Genomic DNA, 25,222 nt, shown 5'->3' with positions numbered 1-25,222 from the left:
CCGGTCTTTATGAAATCTGTCAGGTACCAGAAACTGTAGAATACGTTATCATTAACTGCAATAAATGTGGGTCGGAAAGGAAGGACATGATGGAGGAGATGGGAAGATTGGGGATAACAGGAGCAGGATTGAGGAATGTACTGGAGTGTGGTGCTAGTGGGCAGGGGAGGAGATGCTTTATTAACTACCTTCGGGGAATGGGACTGTTAATGAAAGTGTGACAGTCAATAAGCTGTAGGAGTTAACTTACTCCGAGAGATGGCAGTAATGCAACTTTCAAGGATACAAGCTGCCGGTAAACAACACCGAAGAAGAAGAAGTAGTAGTACAGATTATGTACAGATATTCCGATGCCATGTTGAACACGCCGCTAGCAAAAACCGGAAGAGGTGATACACTGCTTCGACGAACACTTCCGGTAATCGATTCCGCTGTGATAAAGGCCTGACCAAGGACATTACATTCATTTGGCAGACGCTTTTATCCAAAGCGACGTAAGGACACTGCAAACGACCTCGACGCTAAGGTAAACATGATTTAAGAAGTTACAATATGTATGTTACTAGCAACCAAGTATTTTGCATTACAATTACAATTACGTATAAATTTTGTAGCAATAGTGCCGTGTTTGCTAAGACTATGGGTCCAGTTACATTAGGCAGCCACAACAGCTATGTAGCTAGGATGCTATTTTGCTAGAAAAAACGGTTGTAGCTTTGGTCTGGTTACCCTTCTAACGAGAGAGTTCAAATTTGATGTTACACCACGTAGTTAATCTACATATCTAGCTGTTGCCATGATGAACATCTGAACAACTCGATCTACGGAAGTTTGTCATTGATTGCTATGCCATAGCTGGTATTCATTGCTTCTTTGCCAATTTTGTAGCTAAGTTGCGATAACGTTAGCTAGCCTGTTGCACGGTTTGTCAAACTAGGCATTTGGCTTTGTTTGATGTAGTAATTTACGGGTTTTTCCGTTTTGTGTTTTGATGGCCGCCGTGTGGAACCTGTGTGTTATTACACATGATTTCTGTTGCCTGCCCAACTATCGTCACATTACCCATGGACGAGTCGGATACTTACTTGCCCACTTCCTTGTAGCGTATCTCCCGTCCTGGCTTTACATTGTAAATTTAGAAAAGGACGTGGGCAAAAAAGTGGTTGCCTGGTATTTAGACCTAGGCTAATTAAATTAGCATGTGTGTCCACCCAAACATATGGGCATATTAGTACGAGTTTATAAGCATTACCATGTCCGAGTGCATAAAATGGGCCTGTTAGGCACTGGGCGACGATATCGTTACAGTTGTCTACTCTCGCAGGCTTTGATTGTTGGTGTCCGTCTCTGAGTAGGTTTAGCTGTGCGGCTAGGCTAACCGGCGAAGGTCTTCTAGTTTTCCCACTAAAAAGAAAATAAGATTAGCTGACCTTACAGTTCATATATGCGTGTTTGTTTCAGGCTGTTTATTTATCGGGTACAGGAACATGAAACAACGCAGACACGCATTCTTTTACGAAAGTAGCGAAAAAGTGCCGTCGTCTGGACGAACGCACGTACTTTCCGGGGCAAAAGGGAGGAGTCGCCTGCCACTGGGAACCAGCGGCGGCTTCCCCCCTATTGGTTAATCTAACTGTCTGTTTCAGTGTGCCGGTTCTCCCACTGCTTCGGCCCGTTGCTGCGATACGTCAACGTCGCCGCCATATTGGACCAGGCAAGACTGGCCTGAAAACAAATACAAGTAAACGGGGGAGCTGCGGTTTTTCTGGATAAAAAGCTCTATAACGTTTACATTTCTCAACAGATTTCAATGAGTCGTTTTTATATTCAAGGGTTTATGATCTACGTGGAGTACAAAAAAAGTTTTATCTCCAGTTACTTAAGCTACGTTTCCACCGCAGGAACTTTACCCCGGAACTAGGAACCTTTTGAGGAACTCAGTGCGTTTCCACCGCAGGAACTAGGGTCTACATTTAGTTCCGGGGGCTTTATTTTACCCCCCAAAAAGTTCCTGCTCGGGGGGTAGTACTTTCCGAAAGTACAGGAACCTTTTGGGTGGAGCTTGCAGCGCTGAACATTTCTGATTGGTCGAGTACTCGCAGCATTTTTTTGTTTTTTGTACTTTCAGCCGCCATGTTTAAAAATATGCAGACGCAAACCAATTTATTTTCTTAACTTCAAATCAAACTTGAGCCGCGTTTCCACCAAAATTACCCGGAACTTTCAGTCCCAGGAACTACTTTACTAGGAACTAAAAGGTTCCTTCAGCCAATGGTTGTCTGCGTTTCCACCGGGGTCTAAAGTACCGCGAAGATTAGGCAAATTAGCCCACTGACGTTGTCGTCGGTCCATCTGTCATATGATTTCTTCTGTAACCCCATACTACCACCGAAGTAGCCTACATTATTTTCTAATAACCGGGACAGCCCGGAGGGGTTTATTCCACATATATACAACGGGTTACCAACAATGACTATATATGGTTACTTTTGTATTTATTGATTTTCATATATCCTCTCAAACACATTCATTAACAGCAGAAAACATGCACACGTTGTAAACAATTAGCTGTTTTATTACTTTCTCGTTGTCAATTCCATATAGGCTAATCGCAAAATGACAAGAATAGAACGAAAACTCGGACTTGCGTGAAAATGTAAATTAGTAGTGGTACAGCCACCGTTTGCTTTCCTTCGAAGTTACTGCTAGCCGAGCAGCGAAGTGTGCCCTCCAGATGCGAACCATGCACCATAAATGAGTCCATAGTCTTCCTGGTCTTTTCGTGGAATTGAAAAATGGCAGTAAAATTGAGTAAAATTACGGCAGTCTGAAAAAGCTAAAGGGAAGATTACTAGAATTAACCTGTTATTTTACCCGGATAAAAAGTGCGGAAGGTGATTTCCAGTTTGCTTGTACTGTATCACCAATGTTAATTATGCAGAACTACCGCATACCTCACATAACTGTATCAAACGTTTTGAGTCAATTACAACGGGCTAACAAAGAAAATCCGGAAGAAAATATTCAGCAACCGAATTAATCCGTTTGAATGTTTTGGTAGCCTACGTAATATGCTGTCCCAGCACGAATGCTTAGCATTTTATAAAACGAATACTAAAGCAAGAAAAGAACAGAAGAGCACACGTTATAATTCCAAGACGTTGACAGGCTATAACCAAAAGTAGGCTACTGCGCCGCATAACATACAAGTTTGATTTGAAGTTATTATGAAAATAAATTGGTTTGCCGCTGCATATTTTCAAACATGGCGGGTAATGGCGGAAAATAAATACAACACAAATGCTACGAGTACTCGACCAATCAGAAATGTTCAGCGCTGCAAGCTCCACCCAAAAGGTTCCTGTACTTTCGGAAAGTACTACCCCCCGAGCAGGAACGTTTTGGGGGGTAAAACAAAGCCCCCAGAACTAAATTTAGACCCTAGTTCCTGCGGTGGAAACGCACTGAGTTCCTCAAAAGGTTCCTAGTTCCGGGGTATAGTTCCTGCGGTGGAAACGCGGCTATAGTTAGTAGAAATGGCAGAGTGGTGAACTGGTGTAACTTTTTAATAAAAGGAATACATTTGCCGTCATGAAATGCATATGGGTGGCCGTGAGTGAGTTTTGGTAAAGCAAATATAAGCGTAAGAAAACATTAGTGTAAAACAGGAAATTATCTGCCTGAGGGCGAGGCGGGATTCAATCCTTCAACCAGAGGTTTACCAGTCTGTGACTTTGTTAGTGCAGCACCATGACATAGCTATGCAATGCGTGAAATATCATTAGCAAACCTGTCTGTGGTTTTAAAGAAGAACAGGCCAGTAAGCACAAAGAGCTCCCGTTGAATCCATATGGCTTTGCAATATTGTAGCCGGTTAATAACTGAACGTGCAGACGGTACGTCACGTTCGGTGAACGGCGGGTAGATATGGTGCAAAAGCAATAATTGAGGAGTAGTAGACAATTATTAGTGAGGGTAAAAGCAGGTTAAAGAAACGTGTTCCTAGCTGGGCTTGAACCTAGGACCCCATGTCCCCAAGACTATAACCTTGCCCATTAGGCCACAGGCAGACTAGCTGTTTAAACTGGAAATGTTTCAGAGTAAAAAGGTATGGGTATTTTGCGTGTGTATGCGAGTTTTTGATTGGGTCGTGTAGGTGAAGATTTGGCTGGTGTCGGTAAAATGTCCAATGGGGAGACATGTTGTTAATGGGATAGGCGGCAGGAAAAATAAGAATGAGAAGGAGGAGGAGAAAACGCAAAATCCCCTTAGTTTGGGGCTTTATTGTGTGGACATGTGAAGTTGTTTATGAAATCTGTCTGTTGAAATGGGGTCAGAATGTACAGAATTTAATGTTTTTATGGGCTGAGTGTCTGTCTGTGGCTGTTGTGGTTATTTCTGTGGGGAACCCTGAAAAGTGCCAAACTCTCGGTGCTGTATAGGTATGGGGCATGCCCCCGCCAAGGTGATTACATGACACAGTAGCCTACAGTCACAGATGGAAATTAAACTCCGTAAACATTTGATAATATATTTTAAAACATAACGGCAGACTGTCAGCTAGCCTCAAGTTCATTCTGCAGTCGTTCGTTCAGGTTGATGGGTTTTTCAGCACCGGACTGTCAATCACAATCACATAAAAATCACAGAACCGCTTAACTCTATGGTTTTGGCTCCAAATCGACAACATGGTCGCGCCCGCCATTGAGCTTCAAAACGTGTTTTAGAGACCCACGGAGAGTCAATGGGTGACGTCACAGTAGCTTTGTCCATATTTTTTACAGTCTCTGGTTCAAACTTTGAATCGCGCACGCTCTATTGGAGCAAAGTGACCATTGCAAAGGTGTTTGGGGACGGAGTGTGGCACAGTGGGTAAGGAACTGCGCTTGTAACCGAAAGGTCGCAGGTTCGATTCCCGGGTAAGGACACTGCCGTTGTACCCTTGAGCAAGGTACTTAACCTGCATTGCTTCAGTATATGTCCAGCTGTATAAATGGATACAATGTAAAAAGTTGTGTAAGTCGCTCTGGATAAGAGCGTCTGCTAAATGCCTGTAATGTAATGTAATGTTTGACTATAGACTGCTAACGTAGCAAATAATTCCTATTATTGCAGCCAGTCACCCGACCAGCCTTGCAGTTAGAAAATAATCATGACGTCAGATGACGAGGACACTAACAAGGAGAGAGAGAGAGCAGCAGACCTACTATTAAGAAGCGAGTCCACGCCTCCCAGAAGTTCCTCGCAAAATATCAGGAGCAATGGCTGTGCCTCCGCCCCTCAAAACGTCCGTTTTGCACATTGTGCAATTATGATTTTGACATTATGCCACCAAGGAGCTTCAGGTAATAATTTAGCTAAACCTCTAGTTAAAGACCTACATTCCTAGATAATTTTTCAATTGAATACTTATATGATGTGTGCCTATATAAGCTGATTCAATTATTTAATTATTAAATAAAAATGGAAATCATGAACAGAAACTTGGTTTTATTCATAATTGACAGTGTTTTACATCGCAACATGTTTTTTTTTTTTTTCATTTACATTACAACGTATGTTTCTGTAAATACTTGAAAATGAAAACATATGTTACAATATACAAAATAAATTATTTCAATTTCAAGTGAATGCAATTCACTTAACTGACGGTTATCAGTTTGTATAAGCACACATATCATATAATGAAATATTAATCATGAAAAAATTGTTTTAAGCAGGCGTACTCAAACTTTTGACTTGCAAGTGTATCATAATATAGCCCAGTGCAGTGCAAGTGATATTTTAGAATCAGGTCAAATTATACAATTTTGCCTGATCACTTCAACAGTCAAAACTAGAATTATGAAGAAAGGCTTGTGTGTGCGTGCAAAGTGAAGTGGTGCGAATGCATGTGAACTAAGCGTTACACTGACTATTGTGGTACTCAAAATATTTTCCTAAGGTTGGCAGGTATGGGTTATAGTGCTTTTTCATCCAGAAAACCCGCAGCTCCCCGTTTAGCCTACTTGTATTTGTTTGAGGCCAGTCTTGCCTGGTCCAATATGGCGGCGACGTTGACGTACGATCCAAAGGCCAATGCAGCGTCTATGTATATCCGCTTGTTAAGTCTGACGTCACGCGTGACATTTAGCCATTTCCGGGTCCAAACGCTCCTTCAGATCCAGAACCTGTGAACCTTTTCATGATCACTTCTTTAGTGAGGCACCATTGAGGGTTGAAAAGGGTCTAAATTCTTTCAACTCCAATAAAATCAGTACGCTACAAAATCCAGCATTCTAAAGCAGTTAAACGATGCTTAAGTTGGCTCCCGATTCGCAGCTCCCGATTCGACATTTCCGGTCCACCTTAAATTGGTTGCTTTATATGATTGAACGGTTTCGCGGTCTTCCATATGTATTTGCAAAGGTTAAAATTTGTTTCTAAAAGAGAGATACGGATCAAGAGATCAAGGTGGTAATTAGAATTTTTTTAAAATTATTTTTAATTATGTTACGTTCACTTCACATGTCTTTTAAGACTGTACTATGGACAGATCATTGTCACGCATTTTGTTTTCTCCTCAAAATCTAATAGTCTCACCATTGCATCAGGTTTGTATGAGAGAACAGGAAATGATTCACATCTGAAATGTTGTGGACGAAAAATGACTGCACCGTATTCAAATAAAACTCCAAACTGTCTATATAACAAATATATGAATAAAATCCTATTGAAAAATTGACATATTAGATGGCCATTTCTCATCAAAATTTAAAAGTCTGAAAAGTTGACATTTAATTATGAGAGAAGGGCTCCTGAAGTGGTCTACATCCTAACCCATTTCTGTGAAATTTTACTATTGCATTTTTTAATAATCCCACCTCAAATTTTCCATGTAATCCAATGCAGGCTAATATAAAAGAGTAAAATTTTGGATTGGAATTTCTCCCCAAATTAATATAACTGTTGATACTTGTTAATGATAGAAGGGGTCCTGTTCTACACCCTAGCCCAATTGCGTGCAGTTTTACTATAGAATTTTCAAATAATCCCACTACAGACTTTGTGTGCATGTCAATACAGCCATATTGAAAAAAGTGATCTTTTGGATTGCAATTTCTTCTGAAAATTTTAATGCCTCAAAATGTTGACATTTGATTATCACCGATGATGTCCTGCTGTATGTCTGCCCCTAACTGTGAAACTACTTCTGTGCTGTTTTCAAATAAACCCACTACAAAAGATCACTTTTTTCTTGTTGAATGTCCATGGACCACTGGTTCTTTGATAAATTGTAAGGATCACTGTCGAGTCCAACTGCCTTTAAGCAGATGATCGTTTGTTTTACTCCCAGTTTTGCAGTTTCCTTTGCTAAAGACAGCCATGTCGCAGCATGTTTTGCCACTCAGTCCCGACTGAGGGGGCGTATTCCGGTTGGAAAGTGACGTAATTGCATACCCTCTATATGTCTATGCCCCCCCCCCCCCCCCCCCCGACACTCCCCCTGTTCTGTTTGTGCTGCAATCTAATGGCGCTTCTCCACCACCGTGCCCTGCCGTGCTGATTTTAGCTACTGCTCTGGGGTAGGTACCAACATAGACATATATATGTCTATTAGCTACCCCTTTCACACAGAAGAAAAAAGGAGTTTTCGAGACCGCTTCGATACCGCACTTATGTCTGTGTGAACACGTTGCGACGCCTTTTAAAATAGCGCCTCGACTACCGCATTTCTCTGTGGGAACGGAAAGCAGCATTGACGACTGCTTTCTGGGCGCCGTTCGAATTACGTTACAGATCTGCGTTCACGCGCACATATCTCTGAACCTAAAAAATGGGATACAGAGGAAATACCTGGACCCAATGAGAACACGAAAACTAATAACAAATTAAAGCCGCAAGCGGCGTTGGGAGGGGTCCAAGCATTGGCACCATCGCGCCCCCTATGGAGCGATTTTAAAATGGCTTTGTCCTCATGATCATATGCCTTCACCCAACATATCTACTGAATATCATGATGATTGTATAAACTATTGATGACTTATGGCCAATTTTGTGCTAAGAGACGCTGTCGGATGACTTAGTTACGTCGCCATGGATATGTCCTGGCCGCTTCCCGTAAAGGCCTTTACTATGTCGTAACACTTAGATGGCATGTCGTAACACTTAGATGGTCCGGCGTGTATGCACAGCTGCAGTGTTTCTGCGCTGCAACTAAAAAAGGCGTCACACTAGTGTTATCACGATGTAATGTCCACAAGGGTTGACCTCATTTTCGAATTCATGGTTTATGAACAACCTGGTTCATTAACAACCTTTAAGTTGAAGCCTCTTCAACATATTAATATGCAAAGGCATATAGTGTTACAACACTGAACAATAGAAAAATATGTTAAAGATAAAGATATAAAATATTAATTTTATAAAGATATAAAATTAAACAGTTGTAAACTAAATAATCTTTAAAACAGGTCTTTCACCTTTAAATAGATTTAAAAACAGCATATTTTAATAACAATACAGCATCTATCTATAATAAAATATTTCCAAATTGGAACACCTATTGCTACTGAAGTGAACTGAGTCAAAGCTTGCGCTGTATCAAAGAGCTGAGTGCACAAGCGCAAGTCACCTCACTCGGCAACCTTAGTTGCTACTGCCTTCTAGCGAAGATTCTGACAAATTACACTTTTCATCCTCTCAATCAGTAAAGCGGGAGACAATTTCCCCTAGCTTTTACATTTGACTCAAAACTACCGAACGGCGGAATATTCTAATACCGAACCGTTTCTTTTTTTTTTTCAAGTACCGAGAAAGTGCTGAGGTTTTGGTATACCGTGCAACACTACGTCAGACACATATTCCAATCCATTGCTCAGCTTAGCAGAGAATGCACATTTCAGACCGCCTCAGAGACAGATAGAATAATAACACATAAATACAAATTTCAAATAATAAAGACGACATTGAGAAAAAACGAAAAAAAAGACGTAATATCAACTCGCGACCTGCGTGCTGGCCGCAGAGCAGCCAACCGGTTTATTTATTTAGACATTGGCAGATAAGCAAATGTTCGGTTAAGCTGACCTATAAAACGCCATTCCAAAAGCAAAATCAGACATGTTATACATCGTTAGAAAGCTTATACTCTCACCTACGGAATAAATGAGTTGTCAATCAAGCCAAATTGCACTAAAAAGGGCGACAACTCCGTAAACAACAAGTGTGGTATTACGCACAGCTATTTATGAAGATAGCCGACCCAGGCGTGACAGATGCGCGTATTTTTCACAAAAGGATTGTCCAAGACAATATATGACTACTCATTTGCAAAAGGGACATCTCTACGCGTAAAACCGATGGTAAGATTGTATATTTATTAAATGTTTAGTCCCAGATATTGACTGTAGAATTACATGGTATAATTTTTTTTTTAAATTGTCTCGTTTATTTCGTTATTCAGTGAGCAGCGTTTTCACTGCTGTATTGGCATATTTTAGGGCTATTGTCGGGTTTATCTTGTTGCTACGGAATATTGCATTACATTGCATTACAGGCATTTGGCAGACGCTCTTATCCAGAGCGACGTACAACAAAATGTATAACCATAACCAGGAACAAATGTGTCGAAAACCCTAGAGGGCAGTAGCCTATCGTTCCAAGTGCAGGGAACAACCGCATAGTTCAACTTGGACCCTGTAGGTTAAACTGATTAACAGTAACACAAACAAGAACAGCAACAACGCAGTCTATGCAAAAATACAAGCAATAGTTAAGACGAGTGCATTAACTAAGTCACCTACGAAACAGCAAACTAGTTACAACCCTAACCTTACAGTCAATTTAGTGATTACATTGAGAATACGATTTCTCTCAGCATAATGACGGATTTAAAGAGTAAACGAACTCACCCGTTATTGTCTTCAAATGGATCCATGTCAAAGAAAAGTAATGATTCATCCTCTCAAAGCTTTACCGTAGCGTATTATTTATTTAGACATTGGCAGAGTACAGCATAAATTGCGTCTTTTGTGAATATTCAATGTTAGAAATTGCAGCGAGAAACTGCAGCTGTAGACACGAGTCTGTTATCTTATGGTAGCAACGGAACGAAGCGGACTATATATGTATGACCGTCATTGTTTTATTATACCAGCGTGTTTTCGCACGTGTGCACAGGAACTCAGAACCTATCAATAAAATGGTTTAGCTATTTTTCGGCATAATGACAGATTCAAAGACTAAACGAACTCACCCGATACTGTCTTCAAATGGATCCATGCCAAAGAAAAGTAATTATTCATCCTCTCAGAAAGCTTTTACTAACAAACTTCTGGTAGCCTATCCTAGCATGCACTCTGGGTGGCACTGTCTTCCACTGCTTCTCCGACGGTCAGACCGTCCCCTCACTGATAAAAACTAGACCCTACAGTGTCGGATTACTTGCGTCGCCATGGATGTCGCTTGCCGTAAAGAAGTTTACTAGATGTCGTAACCGTTTAGATTTGGAGCCACAGCTCTTCCGCACCCCACCTAATAAAAACGGCCAAATGGCGGGCAAATAATATGGCATACATAGGTGGTCCCAAAAGCGAAGTTGTAGAGCACATTCAGATGCATCGGTCGAGGAAGTTTTGTGTTGATCGGACTTATGGTGTGGGAGTTATGGCCTTTTACGCATAACCCTTTGTTATAGCGCCACCATCTAGCCGACATAGGTGATTTTTAGTGCCTGAGTAGTGGGGTGCCATAGGAACCCACCTACTAAATTTGGTTGGTCTACAACGTATGGTTGCTGAGCCTCAGACATTTTAGCGGAGAAAACTGCCACGCCCCAACTAAAAAGTCTAAATGGCGGGCAAACAATATGGCGGACATAGGTGGTGCCAATGGCAAAGGTATAGAGCACGTTCACATGCATATGTTGATGAAGTTTTGTGTTGATCGGACTTATGGTGTGCGAGTTATGGCCTTTTACGCGTTACCCTTTGTTATGGCGCCACCATCAGGCCTACATAGGTGATTTTTAGTGCCTAGTGGGGGGCCATAGGGACCCACCTGCCAAATTTGGTCGCTCCAGGACTTATGGTTGCTGAGCCTCAGACGCTTTTAGCGGAGAAAAATAATAATAAGAATAATCCTAACAGATACAATAGGGTTCCACCAGCTTCGCTGCTTGGACCCCTAATAATCCTAACAGATACAATAGGGTTCCACCAGCTTCGCTGCTTGGACCCCTAATAATCCTAAAGCCGGGCACCCACCGCACGCGTATCGACCGCGAGCGCACTACGCACGTAACTGAAGCGTAGTTGAAGTACTGTTATTACAACGGCAGCGGGCGACGTCGTCTCCACCAGATGCGAACGCGTCGCGAACCGGCTGCGAAGCTCGCGCAACACAAGCGAACTGAAGCGTAGTTTTTCGCTTCTGTTCTATTTTTTCGGCTTGTCGCGCGTCACGATGGCCTGTTTATACACAGAAATATGCCCTAAAATGCTAGGTATACATGCTCTGATTTATATTTCATCCTTATATTACTGGGGGTGTGTCCCTAGTTCCCTCTTGCAGTAGTGGAGAAAGATAAAACCAGATAAACACCAGATATTTTATAAGCAGCTAAAAAATACAAGCCTTTTCGTTTTTCTATTGTCCTGGCAGGAAAATAAAAATTAAAACTGGAACCTGGGAAAAAGGCAAACTTAGTTTCGCTATCTTATTTTGCGGAGGGGGCGGGGTAAATTTGAAAATACACCACAAAGACGTAGCCTATTGAATGATGTAGAAGTGAATGCACCGAGCAGCGGTTTGTTAGCTCGAGTGTTGGAAGGTAGTTTTTAACCAACTATTGCACAGCCTATTTGACTTTTCCGATGTCTTCGTTCGCCGTGCTTTCAAAAAGGGCTTGTTAATAAAATCAGATAATCCACAATGCTTTAAAAAATCAGATTTAGTGGTCTTGCCGATGAAAATGCACCTATTTTATAAATGAAGTTGTCAGCAAGCCTTTATTGCACTTGAACTTCAAAGCTTCCGGTGTTCATGACGTTGTGGTGTTCATATCCCTTTAAACTGTTACGCTATCTTTTTGACGATTAATTGACTTTACTAAATATGATCATATAAATATTTTGACGTGAATAACAAGACGACACGGGAATTCCCAATGGTTGATTATGGATTATTTATTATTACATCTTCTTCATAAAGTTGGCACGCTTGTTAACCAAGCAAATAAATTAATACAGTTTGAGATTGATTATTATGTAGGCTACGTTACGATTTAAGCTTATGGTAATTCTTTAAAGCATTTAATTTCTCACGTATTTACATGTGTTAAAAAATATTACCATATTAACAGACTGAAAAAGGTCTCTCACCAAGTATTCACTTACCCATAATCAAAAGTCCTGAACAAACGTGAAATACACGATGTAAGCCCACTGCAGACTGCGAGAGCTACTAGGAATATAGAGCTTTAAGCAAGCCTTTGTGCGACACAAACGGAACCAGTGGAGACACTCTACGCGTCACGCCGTGCTGCTTACGCGACGCGTGCGGTGGGTGCCCGGCGTAACAGATACAATAGGGTTCCACCAGCTTCGCTGCTTGGACCCCTAATAATCCTAACAGATACAATAGGGTTCCACCAGCTTCGCTGCTTGGACCCCTAATAATCCTAACAGATACAATAGGGTTCCACCAGCTTCGCTGCTTGGACCCCTAATAATAATCCTAACAGATACAATAGGGTTCCACCAGCTTCGCTGCTTGGACCCCTAAAAATGCGACCACTTGCTCTTCAAAATGTAAGATGCTTGTTTGTTTGTTTGATTGTTTTGCCGGAAATTACAAGAAGATTGCAACGAAAATAAATAACAAGTAACGTTATAGCTTTGGGCCTACATCAAGTGTGTTACTATGGTAACGGAATGTAAACAATTCATTCACGAGAGTTAAGTTCTACTGAGTTCTACGGCACGGTACAGGACGGCAATCATTCGTATCCTACCCGTGCCGTGTTGCCTGTTGCGCTTCTCCGTTACACAACAGACCCGTGAAGGTAGGAGGAGTCATGGGAGTAGTAAAGCGGAGTAAAACGACCTAAATGTGTAATAATTGTGTATGTATTTCTATACTCTGTACTCTCGTATGTTTTCTTGTATGGGAATGGGACGATATGAAAACAATTTTCACCATCCACCACGTTTTGGTAATGTTCCAACACTCTCGTCATCACTGTTGCATGCATCACAAAAACTATTACACTACTAACTAGCGCTTTCATTACAGTGTGAAATATCCACAATGTATAATACCACTAACCTACTTAAAGTCACTCCGGGTTTTCCCTGCCATAGAAAGGCTTAGGCGCAGTGCCTAAGTGATTTTGCGGAGCGCCTTAAGCCGAATGAACGTAAAAAGGCATTTAGGTGACATATCAGAATGAATGTAAAAATAACAGTGATGCGCTGACAAAAAAAAACAAAAAAACGGAGAGGTGGCTTTATGGTTTTAAACACTCTGCGCTATGATGGCATTATAAATAGAAGTGGGTGATTGACGAGTGTTTTCATGTTTTTATGCATGGTAAGTTAAATGCATTTACAGAATATAGCATTTTTTTCCCTCAAAGATGGTATTTCTCGATATAATTGTGCTGCCGTGTTAACACATTACTACAGTTGCAGGTCACGGTAAAAATAAATTTTAGGATAGCGCTTCTGAATTGCTTGTGTCGAAAGTGCTGCGACGGAAACAGTGATAGATTTACCCACTAGCCACATCTGTCAAAAATGTGAACAAGTAATCCAGTTTTCACTGTTGGGAAACATTTTATGACAACGTTAGCCACCGAAGCTAGTTAGTTGACGTTACATAAAGATACCTTGATTGAACTAACGTTAGTATCTAACGTGGCTTGGTAGCTAAACAAAGTTAGGCTGTGTTCACACGTAATGTCTTTTTCTGATGAAAACCGCTGGTCAAAGCGTTTTTTCATATATTAAAAAAAAAACACTTCCAATGCATAAATGAATGCGATGATAAGAAAATTACGCTATTCCAAAAGCATAATCAGACATGTTATACATTGTTAGAAAGCTTATACTCTCACCTACTGAATAAATGAATTCTCAATCAAGCCAGACTGTACTAAAACGTGCAACAACGCCGTCAACAACACGTGTGCAGCAGCTTCTGGTCCGGTCTTACTCCAGAAAAAGACGTCAGCTTGTAATACCACACGTTGCTTTGGGTGTTCTCGAACTTTGTAGTACAAACTGGCTTGATCTACACTTGATCGATCCAATAGGTGACATAATAAGCTTTCTAACTATGTATAATATGTCAAATTTTACTTTTGTAACACCGTTTAATATCTCAGCGTATTGGAAACTTTGGTCTCATTAGAGCTGCATTACGCATTCAGTCTGTTGTAGCAGGGACAGCAATGATTTATCACCCCAACGCGTTTGCTAAAGTACACAACTCCACTTGCATGTTGTTGATGCACCCCTTGCTTATACTTATTCACAGAAGCTGTATGCAACTATTTTAAAACATATTTCTCGCCTCATTTTCGTTCTTGGAAATTTGTCTCGGCTAACACGTAATAGGCTACTCTGTCTATGAGTTGGTCTCAGAGATAACAGATTAGACTCTGAATTACAGCCCAATTAAATGTTTGTCTGGTTAAAATGAGCTGAAATTCGCGCAAAATCATACATCAATCAAATTAATCTCCCTAGCCCTGTCTTGCTTTTTTTTTTTAATGGTGCGATCATGCAGTGTAGACGTAGGGTTTTTCCAAGACCCTCTGAACATGCCAGGTAGCTTTGTGATTCGCCGTCACTCGTCACCGCATACCGCGAGTAAAACACTGAGATCTCAAGTTTTGATGAAAGGATAATTTAGCTCTGAATATATGTTCGCAAATAAACTCGTTGCCGTGATGTTATAGCATGTACACAATACTCTGTCTCTGCTTATACTACAGAAACTGTTCGCTCTGTTCAGCACAAAGTCGACTGCGTTGGCGGCAACCACACTTCACAATTTCTGCAGGAATTGTCTAGTTAGTGTGGTTGCCTTAGGCATAGAGAATTGGGGGTCAGCTCATTGGACTCAGTAAAGACCTAGCAACCGCCTAGAACTCCATTGCAACCCCCTAGCAACACCCTAGCAACCGTCTACCAATCCTTAGCAACCACCTAGCAACATCCAGGAAACCACCTAGAACTGCATAGCAACCACCTAGCAACAACCGAGCAACCACCCAGAACTCTGTAGCAACCACCTAGAACACCATAGCAACAGCCTAGAACTTAATAGTAACCACCTAGCAACTGCCAAGAACTTAATAGCAACGACCTAGCAACTCCATAGCAACCCCCTAGCAACACCCTAGCAACTGCCTAGAACTCCATAGCAACCACCTAGCAACACTTTAGCAACCACCTGTAACGCCATAGCAACACCCTAGCAACCACTTACAACACCCTAGCAACCGCCTAGAACTCAATAGCAACCACTTAGCAACACCCTAGCAACCACCTAGGACTCCATAGCAACCACCTAGCAACCCCCTAGCAACCGCCTAGAACTCCATAGCATCCACCTAGCAACACCCTAGCAACCACCTATAACGCCATAGCAACCACCTAGCAACACCCTAGCAACCACTTAGCAACACCCTAGCAACTACCTAGAACTCCATAGAACCACCTAGCAACACACTAGCAACCCCCTAAAACTCCAAAGCAACCACTAGCAACATTCTAGCAACTGCCTAGAACTCCCTAGCAACCACCTAGCAACACCCTAGCAACTACCTAGAACTCCATAGAACCACCTAGCAACACGCTAGCAACCCCCTAAAACTCCATAGCAACCACCTAGCAACACCATAGACACCACCGAGAACACCCTAGCAACCGCCGAGAACAATCTAGCAACTACCTAGCACTGTTCACTCTGTTCAGCACAAAGTCGACTTTGCATTGGCAGCAACCACACTTCACAATTTCTGCAGGAATTGTCTGGTTACACTTATAATTACAAGATAAGAGAAATCTTAGGCCACCACACTTTTCAAACAACAAATTAGGAATATAAAGCCACTGACTATAATTGTTTTGACAAACGTTGCTTAGTCCAATTGATCTTGAAAATTTGATTGATTGTTTGAAAATCTAAAGCATTAAAGCCCCCTTCAGAGTAACTTCTAATACATGTTTTTCTTTTAACATACTCAGTTTTGTTCTTCCATATGAAATTAAATAGGAGAGAATCAATGGCTGCACATGTCTTTGGATCAACATAAAGCAAGATTGCATGCCTGGCCAAAATCATCACCACATTTGGAGCTCTGCCCCTCTGCACTCTGATTGGTTGGGAAAATACAACTATCCCGGGAAGGTAGCTTCCTTCGTTTATGCCTAGAACGTCAAGGCATCGGCCAGGCTCCGTTGAACGAAGTGAAAAAAGAGACTGGCTCACAAGGCTTGTCTATGGGTAGCCTGACGATAACGTGTGCTGACAATTGCTGCCACCCAGTCTGCGGCGGCGGTATTTATTTGCATTTATTGTCATTTTTTTCGTACGGGTTTAATAAGTACATTTTGTTTTAGGTAACATGGTCAACATTGGATCCATTCTGAAAACCCACTGGGTCAGTGTTCTTGTACCCCTTGGTTTTGTGATTGGGGTTTACCTGGACAGAGTGAACGATGGAAAACTCGCTGCATTCAGGAACAAGAGTGTACTGTACAGCAGGTATGTTTCACTGATTCGTGCCTTATGAATTTCAAGTGTCATCACCAATGCATTTTATACGATTAATATGTTTTGATCATGGAGATATTAGACTCATTAACAAATGTGTCTACTATGATCCATAACTAAGATGTATCGCAAGTGTTTTATTATACATTATATATCTGCCTGTTAACACTTCGACTGCGGGACTCGCAAATCTAGAACAGCAGCTTTCAGTCAAATGACTGCTGCTCTTATTTTAACAGGAAAGGTGATGAACCATAAATGGGGACAGGCTATTCTTGTTACCAATAACATTTTTGTGTGTATTTGAGCCAAATTATATTTGCATAACTTTGATATTTTGAAAATAACAATAGTCAGATTTAAGCACAGTCTGAAATATCACCCCATGTTAGGTTCACTTGTGAAATTTGTCTGCAATAAATATCAGGGCTCAAAAGTGTGACCATTTTGGTGGCATATGCCAGATATATTTGTGATGGATTTCATTAAAATAAATAAATATATGTCACATATTTATTTATTTTAATGTAACCCATCACAATCTGAAAAAACGACTGTGCTGTTTTCCATATAACAATTCTAACCAACCAAACAGCTTCTTTTTACTTTCCTTTCTGCTGTTTTTGTTTCCTAAACCTGCTGTTTGCTGACTGCAGTTTTTTCCTCATGGTTATAATAAAATGAAATGAACAATCGCATAATTTTTGTGAACATCGATGGTTCTGTAGTGGAATCTCACTAACATGAAGGAAGAGAGACTAATTTATCAGGGAAAAAAATCTAACATACTCACATGGAGAGGTCAGAGTAATTTTAAAGAAGGAATGAGAAAACGTACAATATATAGGGAATATCTTGGGCTTTGTCCTGTGAAGTGGTTATAGGTAGCTGAAAATGATGAGCCATTACATTTGCACAACAACAGTTTTATTCACACATTTCCGCGATCTTCCGCTGTTGCTACAGATAACAGCTTTTCTAGCTTGCCTAGATGTTTTATACTTTTTTGCTTATCACTCTAAACTTTGAATAACTCAGAGTTCCTGGCCTTTTCCACTGAGGGCCTTCACAAACTAAAGAACAGGTTGCTTGACTCGGCTTACTTTGGTAGCACAAAATCAATATCATGCTTATTAATGCATAAATATAACTCTGATTTAACTGTAAAAATGTCTATGTCTAACTATGTTGGCTATGTTACACACCTCAGGATTTGAGGTGGCAATCAGAAAATGTATGATTCCTGGGATTAATAATAGTAATAATAATAATAATAATAAATTTATTTTATATAGCGCTTTTCATGAACTCAAAGATGCTTTACAATAAGTGGTACTTACATACATACATACAATGAAACATACAATTCAGAGACAAAAAAAAAGGGGGGGGGGAAGACAAACATCAAGGGAAAGCTAGGGAAAAGAGGTGGGTTTTAATGTCAGGGGGAGGGCATTCCAGAGTTTGGGGGCGGCAACTGAGAAGGCGCGGCCGCCAAAAGAACGGCGCTGAGAGGGGATCCGGCAGTGGATGAATGTAGCCTAACTGTCTGGGTGGCTGGTAGGGGAGCAGGAGATCAGAGAGGTAAGTGGGTGCGAGGCCATTTAGGGATTTGTAAACTAGGAGGAGGAGTTTGAATGTGATGCGTGATGTGATTGGGAGCCAGTGTAAATCTTTCAAGATAGGGGTGATGTGAGACCGGGAGGATGAGCGGGACAGTATTCTTGCGGCTGAGTTCTGAACCAATTGCAGTTTGTGTAGGAGACGTGAGGGAAGACCAGTGAGGAGTGCATTGCAGTAGTCCAGTCTGCTGGAAATGAAGGCGTGAATGAGTTTTTCTGCATCGGGATGGGTGAGAGAGGGTCTGGAGATATTGCGTAGGTGAAAAAATGACACCTTGACAGCGTTGTTGATGTGCTTTTCAAAGGAGAGGGATGGATCGAGTATGACACCGAGGTTGCGGACCAGGGGGGAGGAGGAGACAGGGGTACCGTCAATGGTGAGGGAGAAGTTGTGTAGTTTTGTGAGCTGGGGTTTTGGTCCGATGAGAATGATTTCAGTTTTTTCACAGTTGAGTTTAAGAAAATTGTGTTGCATCCAGGATTTGACGTGTCAGACAGGTTTCAATGATGGCAGTGGGTGGCTGATTTGTGGATGTAGAGCTGATATAGATTTGAGTGTCATCTGCATAGAAGTGGAAATTGAGACCAAAGCTGCGGAGTATGGGGCCAAGAGGAAGCATATAGATGGTGAAAAGGAGGGGACCAAGAACAGAACCTTGTGGGACACCCTGTGTGACAGTAGCAAGATTGGAGGTGTGACCATGGATAGATATGAATTCTGACCTATTTGTGAGGTATGAGTGAAACCAGTTGAGAGATGGGCCAGTGATGCTTAGGTGAGACAGACGGGTGAGGAGGATGTTGTGGTTGACTGTGTCAAAAGCGGCAGAGGATGAGAATGCTATGTGCACCGGAGTCAGAGGATAGGAGGAGGTCATTTACCACTTTGGTGAGGGCTGTTTCAGTGCTGTGATGGGGTTGGAAGCCGGACTGAAGGGGCTCAAAGAGGTTATTGTTGGACATGTATGAACGGAGTTGGGAAGCAATAACATTTTCCAGAAGTTTGGACATGAATGGGAGGTTGGAGATGGGGCTGTAGTTGGAGAGGGTGCTTGTGTCCAGGTCAGGTTTTTTAAGGATTGGGGTGACGGCAGCAGTCTTGAAGATGGAGGGGACAGCACAGTGGGTCAGGGACAGGTTAATGAGCTTGGTGAAGTAAGGGCAGAGAGTAGGGAGGCAGGCTTTAAGCAGGGCAGTGGGGGTGGGATCTAATGAGCAGGTGGTGGATCTGGCAGAGGAAATGAGTTTGGTGAGTGAAGCACTGTCAATCTGGGTAAAGGTAAAACCAGGCGGGGGAGAAGTTGTGGTGGCAACAGTAGTAGTTCATCTCAAGGGGGTGTGGATGAGGTGAGAGTTTGGTGTATGTTGGTGATTTTGGTGTGGAAGAACTCTAGGAAGGAGTTGCAGAGTGATGGGGAACCAGATGTAGTATTATTTACAGGGGGGTTGAGAAGTTTGTTAACAGTGGAGAAGAGGGTGCGGGGGTTTCCGTTGGAGTATTGGATTATGTTGGAATAGTGAGAGGATCAGGCAGCGATAAGGGCATCTCTGTATGTATGAATGTGGAGTTGGTGGGCTTGGGCATGGACAGTAAGACAAGTTTTTTTGTGGAGGCGCTCCAGGCGACGGCCGGTCTGTTTCATGGCACGGAGTTCGGGGGTAAACCAGGGGGATGGAGTGGCAAAAGTGACCAGCTTAGTTTTGAGGGGGGCAAAAGAGTTAAGGGTACTGGATAGTGTGGTGGACAGCTGAATTGCGAACTCTTCAGGGGAGTGTACAGTGCGGTCAAGTGGTAGGGCAGATGTGGTTGAAGCAGCAAAGTGGGCAGGGTTTATGGAGTTGGTGGTCCTGAAGGATATGGTATGCGACTGTTTGGGCTGAGGGGCAGGGGTGGACAAGAGAAAATTAATCAGTCTGTGATCAGACAAAGTGAACAGAGAGCTGGTGAGGTTTGAGATGTTGAGACCGCTAGAACAGTCAAGGTCTAGTGTGTGGCCCTTGGAGTGTGTGGGGAAGTGTACATGTTGAGTAAGGTTGAAACAGTCCAAGACTACAGAGGCAGGTGTACACCGAGTGGAGTCGCCCAGTAGCAGTAGACGGGAAGACAGGGAACAGGCAGATGAGAGTAGTTCAGTTAATTCAGACAGAAAATTTTGCTTTGGTTTAGGGGGGCGATAGATAAGAACAGCAATGACATTGTGTAATTTAAATGCAATGTATTCAAAAGATGTAACAGAAATCGGGAGGGAGACTTCGGATCGGGTGAAATTAACATGAAAAATGATTGCGAGGCCGCCACCCCTTCCAGAGTGGCGGGGTTTGCAGTAGCTTAGATTGAGCTGATGTTATAGTGGCAGCGTGTATGTTACGACGACGCCCCTGGTGGAGGTATCGGGTGTGAAGAATACCGTACTTTTTGCACTGGAGGAAGAGGAGTGAGTCAACAGTGTAGCGAGAATTGAGAGTGAGAAGTTGCGAAGGGCTGTACTGTAACATTGTCAATGAAACCTGGGGGTGATAAATCCGGTCGTGGTTGCGGGTGTTCAATAGCAACAGTAGAGTAAGAAAACCAGAAAGAAGCGACTGTGTCAACAGCCGTAGCATAGCGGGCTAGTGGCAGCTGGCTAGCTGACATTAGCGAAGGTCGAACTTTCCCAGACAGGTGGGCCAGAGCAGATCGGGTAGCGCAAACACGGCTGGTAAGACGACTGCAATGAACCTGGCTAAACCGATCACCACGACCAGCCAGCTAGTCAGCACAGCAAGGGAGCAGTAAGCGTACTCACCGTGAAGGCTAGCACAGCCAGCAGCTCGAGGACCGGGCGAGAGAGTGGAGACCGACTCGCTGGAACGGAGCCGGGTGATGAAGCAGGCAGCGTCGGATACCAACCGGTGCGGGAACTGACAGCTACAGAATCCGGGGCGGCGGAGAGGCAGACAGGATAGGCAATCCACAGGAAGAAATCCACGGCAAGCGAAAATAGAGGCTGCAGCAGATGGCCGGATCCGGGGTCAGTAGCAGGAGAAAGGTGAGCCGGGGGTAGGAGGCTCAGCAGGGGATCCGGAGAGGAGCAGGCGACGCACACAGGGTCGTAGAGCAAGGCCGAGGGGTGGAGCAGGATAGCTGGTCGATTTGAATCGCTGAACGATTGCACATATAAAAAATAAAATAAGATAAAAAGCAAATGTAGAAGTGCTAGCTAGTGCTCTAGAAGATGTAAATGCGCTGTAGAGTAGGAATATAAACAGTATATTAGCAAGCGATTGCCATGAAATGCAGAGCCAGGAAACACACACAGCTTGGAGGGCGAGGGAGAAGAAGCAGTGGCGAGAAGCGGCAAAACACAGATGCGCACAACGTTCTCTTGACCGGAAGAGGTGAAGAACAATGATTATGTGGAAAGAAATAGAGACTTTCAGACTTCTGCTGCTGTTAAAAAAAACTCTTCATCAGGAATGAAGAGAAACTACGGAAGCGCATTGCATTCACAAAAGAAAAAAAAATAGACGTCTTATCTCGTAATTACGTGATCAGGATCTCGTAATTATGAGAAAAGTTAAAGGACCATACCAGTGTTACTACATGTCATTGTCCATTGTCAACATCGGCCACATAGTTTACATAAACCTCAACCATTTTTCCCAAGATTTCTTTAGTTTTGAGATACCGTGTTTGTTTACGCTTTGTCCAGACATACGTCATTCACTGCCATTCATGTTGAAACGGTGTGGAAAAACACTCTACGAGACTTGACAGTTGCTAGGTATAGGTAATTCACCCTTTTGAAAATCACTACGCCGTTTATCTAAAATTACTGTATTACTCTAATACAAGCCATTCAAATTTGCGCATAATATCAAGTTCAAGAGCGTCTCATTTAGGCTACACCAGCCTCAATAACAAGCACCCTCTGTTTCTAGTTTCCGCACAAGGAACCCATGTTTCCTTGGCTGCATCCCATTGGCCAAAGTGTCTCTGGCTGGCTCTGATTGGACTTTCTAACCAGGAAGCGGTAGAGACACAAGTCTGAGGTGTAACTTTCAGCCAATCATTGACCTTGATGCTTGTGCTTGTTTTTTGAGGCATTTTCAATGCCGCTCAATGGACAAGAGCCATGGACAGGAGACCCATGCAACCATTTGACGTCACTACCCAGAGTGCATTGTGACGGTAATAACAATGGCGACCTACGAGTCTATTTTTATTTTATTTTAAATAACTAAAATCTTTTATACGGTTTTCATGACATGTTTGTATAATTGAAGGCATTTAGACCTTTTAAGGCCTAAGTGTCTTAACAGGCAGGGTTCCTTTTAATGTTTTTAATTCCTGAGAGTTTGTGGTCATTGTGGTTATTTCTATAGGAAGCCCATAAAAGTGCCAAACTCAGTGCTATGTGGGGCATGCTGTCCTACCAAGGGGTAACTTGGCATACCTGCTATCCCAATTAAGTAGACTAGTTAAGTAGGCTACATAGCAGCTTCCAGGGTAGTATGGTGACATAATGACCTAAATCATTTGGAAGAGAAACTGCTTTTCACAAGCTTTTACTTATTTCTGAAACCTTTAATTCATTTATAATTATTTTTCTAATAAACTTTGTTCAATAACAAGTCATGGCCTTGAATTAGCTACTTGAAGTGATGTTGCCGCTTAACCAGAACACATAATGAATCTTAGTCCAACTATAACGGAAAGAGGACCCCAGGTTCACACTTCGACAACACGACTAATTTGTGAAACCCGTAATTCTTTTTGATTGTTTTTCTGATCAGCAGTATAGTCAATACATTGTGGGCCTGAAAGTAGATAATCAGAAGCCAATCCAAGTGTATCTGGAAGAGGGTCCCATGTGCTAACATTCACAATTTTTGTAACTAATTGTGAACAGATATACACTACTGTCCATTGTTAAATATAAAATTGGTGGTGCTCCTTAAATTTTGGTGGGTGCCCCAAAATCTTTGCTGGTGCTCATCATTTTGAGTTTGGGAGTGCCAGTGCTACTAAGTAAAGTTTGAGCACTGTATAAAGTAAAATAGTTTTTAATTTGGAATTTATTCCAGATAAATTGCCCATGAGTCATGTCTCTCCTGTCAGCGTCTAGTTCCTAATTCATCGAATACAATTGGATAGCAAATTCAGTTCTCTAGCACCTCCCCAAGACACAGAGCAATGAGAAACTTTGCCGGAAATATTTCCAAAAACTGTTTTTGAGCGTGCTATAAATACAAATCTGTTCTGGGTGTAATTTTTGTGGTTAAGGCATTATTTTTTTTACAATAAATAATATCAGAATTATTTAAAAGAAGTTATCTGTGCTTGAAAAGTTAGTATGGTGTTCGGAGTGTATTCTAGGGAAAAAGCTAGATAACCAAAAAAAAAAAACATGATGTCCCTGTCTGTGTAAATGTAACAGCTGTCACTGTTATGCCACCTGAGTTGCTGTACCGAAAAGGGCAAAGCACAATTCTCTACAATGATGTGTAATAAACTATGTGAGTGCACGTGTGTGTGGGTGTTGTGTGTGCGTGTGCGTGTGTGTGTGTGTGCGTGTGAGTATGTGAGTGAGGAGTGCTGGATATTCTCCTACGTGGGGATGGTGTACCGTGGACATGTGTTCACGGAGAACAAAGGAACAAGATGGAGTATAAATGGAGGGGTTTTTGAAGCTAGACAAAGCTAGTGAAAAAACAATGGTGCATGAAGTGTACCAAATAGATGAAGGATATTGGCTATATGGCTATGGGTGTATGTTTTACGAGATCAACATGCCATGTTAAGACCAGTTAGTAATTAAAACAGATCACATGCAACATGTTCTGTGCGTGACATAGGGGCCTATATTAAAATTAAAGCAGCGCGGTAGATGGCTTAGAGCCAACTGAACATACAGAACGTTTACATTTATCATTAAAACACAATAACCGTTAGCATAGTCATGTACATTTAGTCATAAATTACTATAATCAGTCCGTTGCTAATTATGCCCAGTTACAACCTTACTTGAGTCCTTTGGTTCCATTGTTGGAAATGATTCCTGGTTTCCAGTGCAAATTCCGTGAGTTTCTGGTTCCAAAAAGACGCAGCCTGATCCTTGTCGCAGGTAGCTTTTCTCGTGGGACTAGCTCTGCAGGATCCGTTGGACGTGCGTGGCTCTCCTGGTTCTTCTCCCGTAGCCGGTAGCTGAGGGTATACGTGCAGGGGTTAAATTGGGATTTGGGAGGTGGGTGAAATAAGGTACAAACCAATGAATGTCTCAGCTCAAAATAGTTGTATCTTTAATGTATTGTGCACATAATTGTAATTAAGGAAAACAATGTTTTAAAAAGAATATACTATTGTTGCAAGCTTTTACATAAAATATTTCAAGTTTATTGAGTGTCATTAATGCTGAGAATATTTTTTACCCCTGAAAATAATCTGTCGTCATGCTCTTTTGTCCTCCCTTTCTTCCTCCTTTATCCATTTTTCTTAAACTGTCGAATTGAAACAAAATAAAACCAGCAGCGGCTGGTGAGTTGAAAATTGGTGGGGCGCAAAACTTTCCTTTAAAATAATCATTGATCTCAAACTGTTTTAATTAATTTTCAGTGATTAACAAACATGCAAATCTGACTAATCAATTGGAAAGGGACACACAGCTTCTTCGCATTGTGTTAGGGAGATTAAATGATGAAAGCTATTTAGAAAAATCCATTTTAATCACTAAGCAGTGAGTATCAATACACTTAATCCACAAAATAGGCTACTCAATACTATCATATATAGCCAGCTCTCCCCAAATAGGTAGTTTTATTGAATAGCCTAGGACTTATAGCTTACATGTATT

At 41.9% G+C, this 25,222-nt stretch overlaps 1 protein-coding gene across 1 annotated transcript in view; it reads left to right on the top strand.

The window, feature by feature from the left end:
* Positions 1-376: 376 nt before the first annotated feature.
* The window catches only part of LOC118230524 (NADH dehydrogenase [ubiquinone] 1 beta subcomplex subunit 1-like), a 58,895-nt gene continuing 34,049 nt past the window's right edge, over positions 377-25,222 (top strand). Inside the window, exons 1-2 of the mRNA XM_035423623.1 lie at positions 377-526; positions 16,614-16,758. Coding sequence (XP_035279514.1) covers positions 16,619-16,758 — 140 coding nt within the window. The 5' untranslated portion in view covers positions 377-526; positions 16,614-16,618. The remainder of the gene's footprint in view (positions 527-16,613; positions 16,759-25,222) is intronic.

Source organism: Anguilla anguilla, chromosome 6 (genome assembly GCF_013347855.1).
Source record: "Anguilla anguilla isolate fAngAng1 chromosome 6, fAngAng1.pri, whole genome shotgun sequence".
Taxonomy (NCBI): Eukaryota; Metazoa; Chordata; class Actinopteri; order Anguilliformes; family Anguillidae; genus Anguilla; species Anguilla anguilla.
The sequence above is the reverse complement of the archived record's forward strand: the minus strand, read 5'-3'. Positions and strand labels throughout refer to the sequence as shown.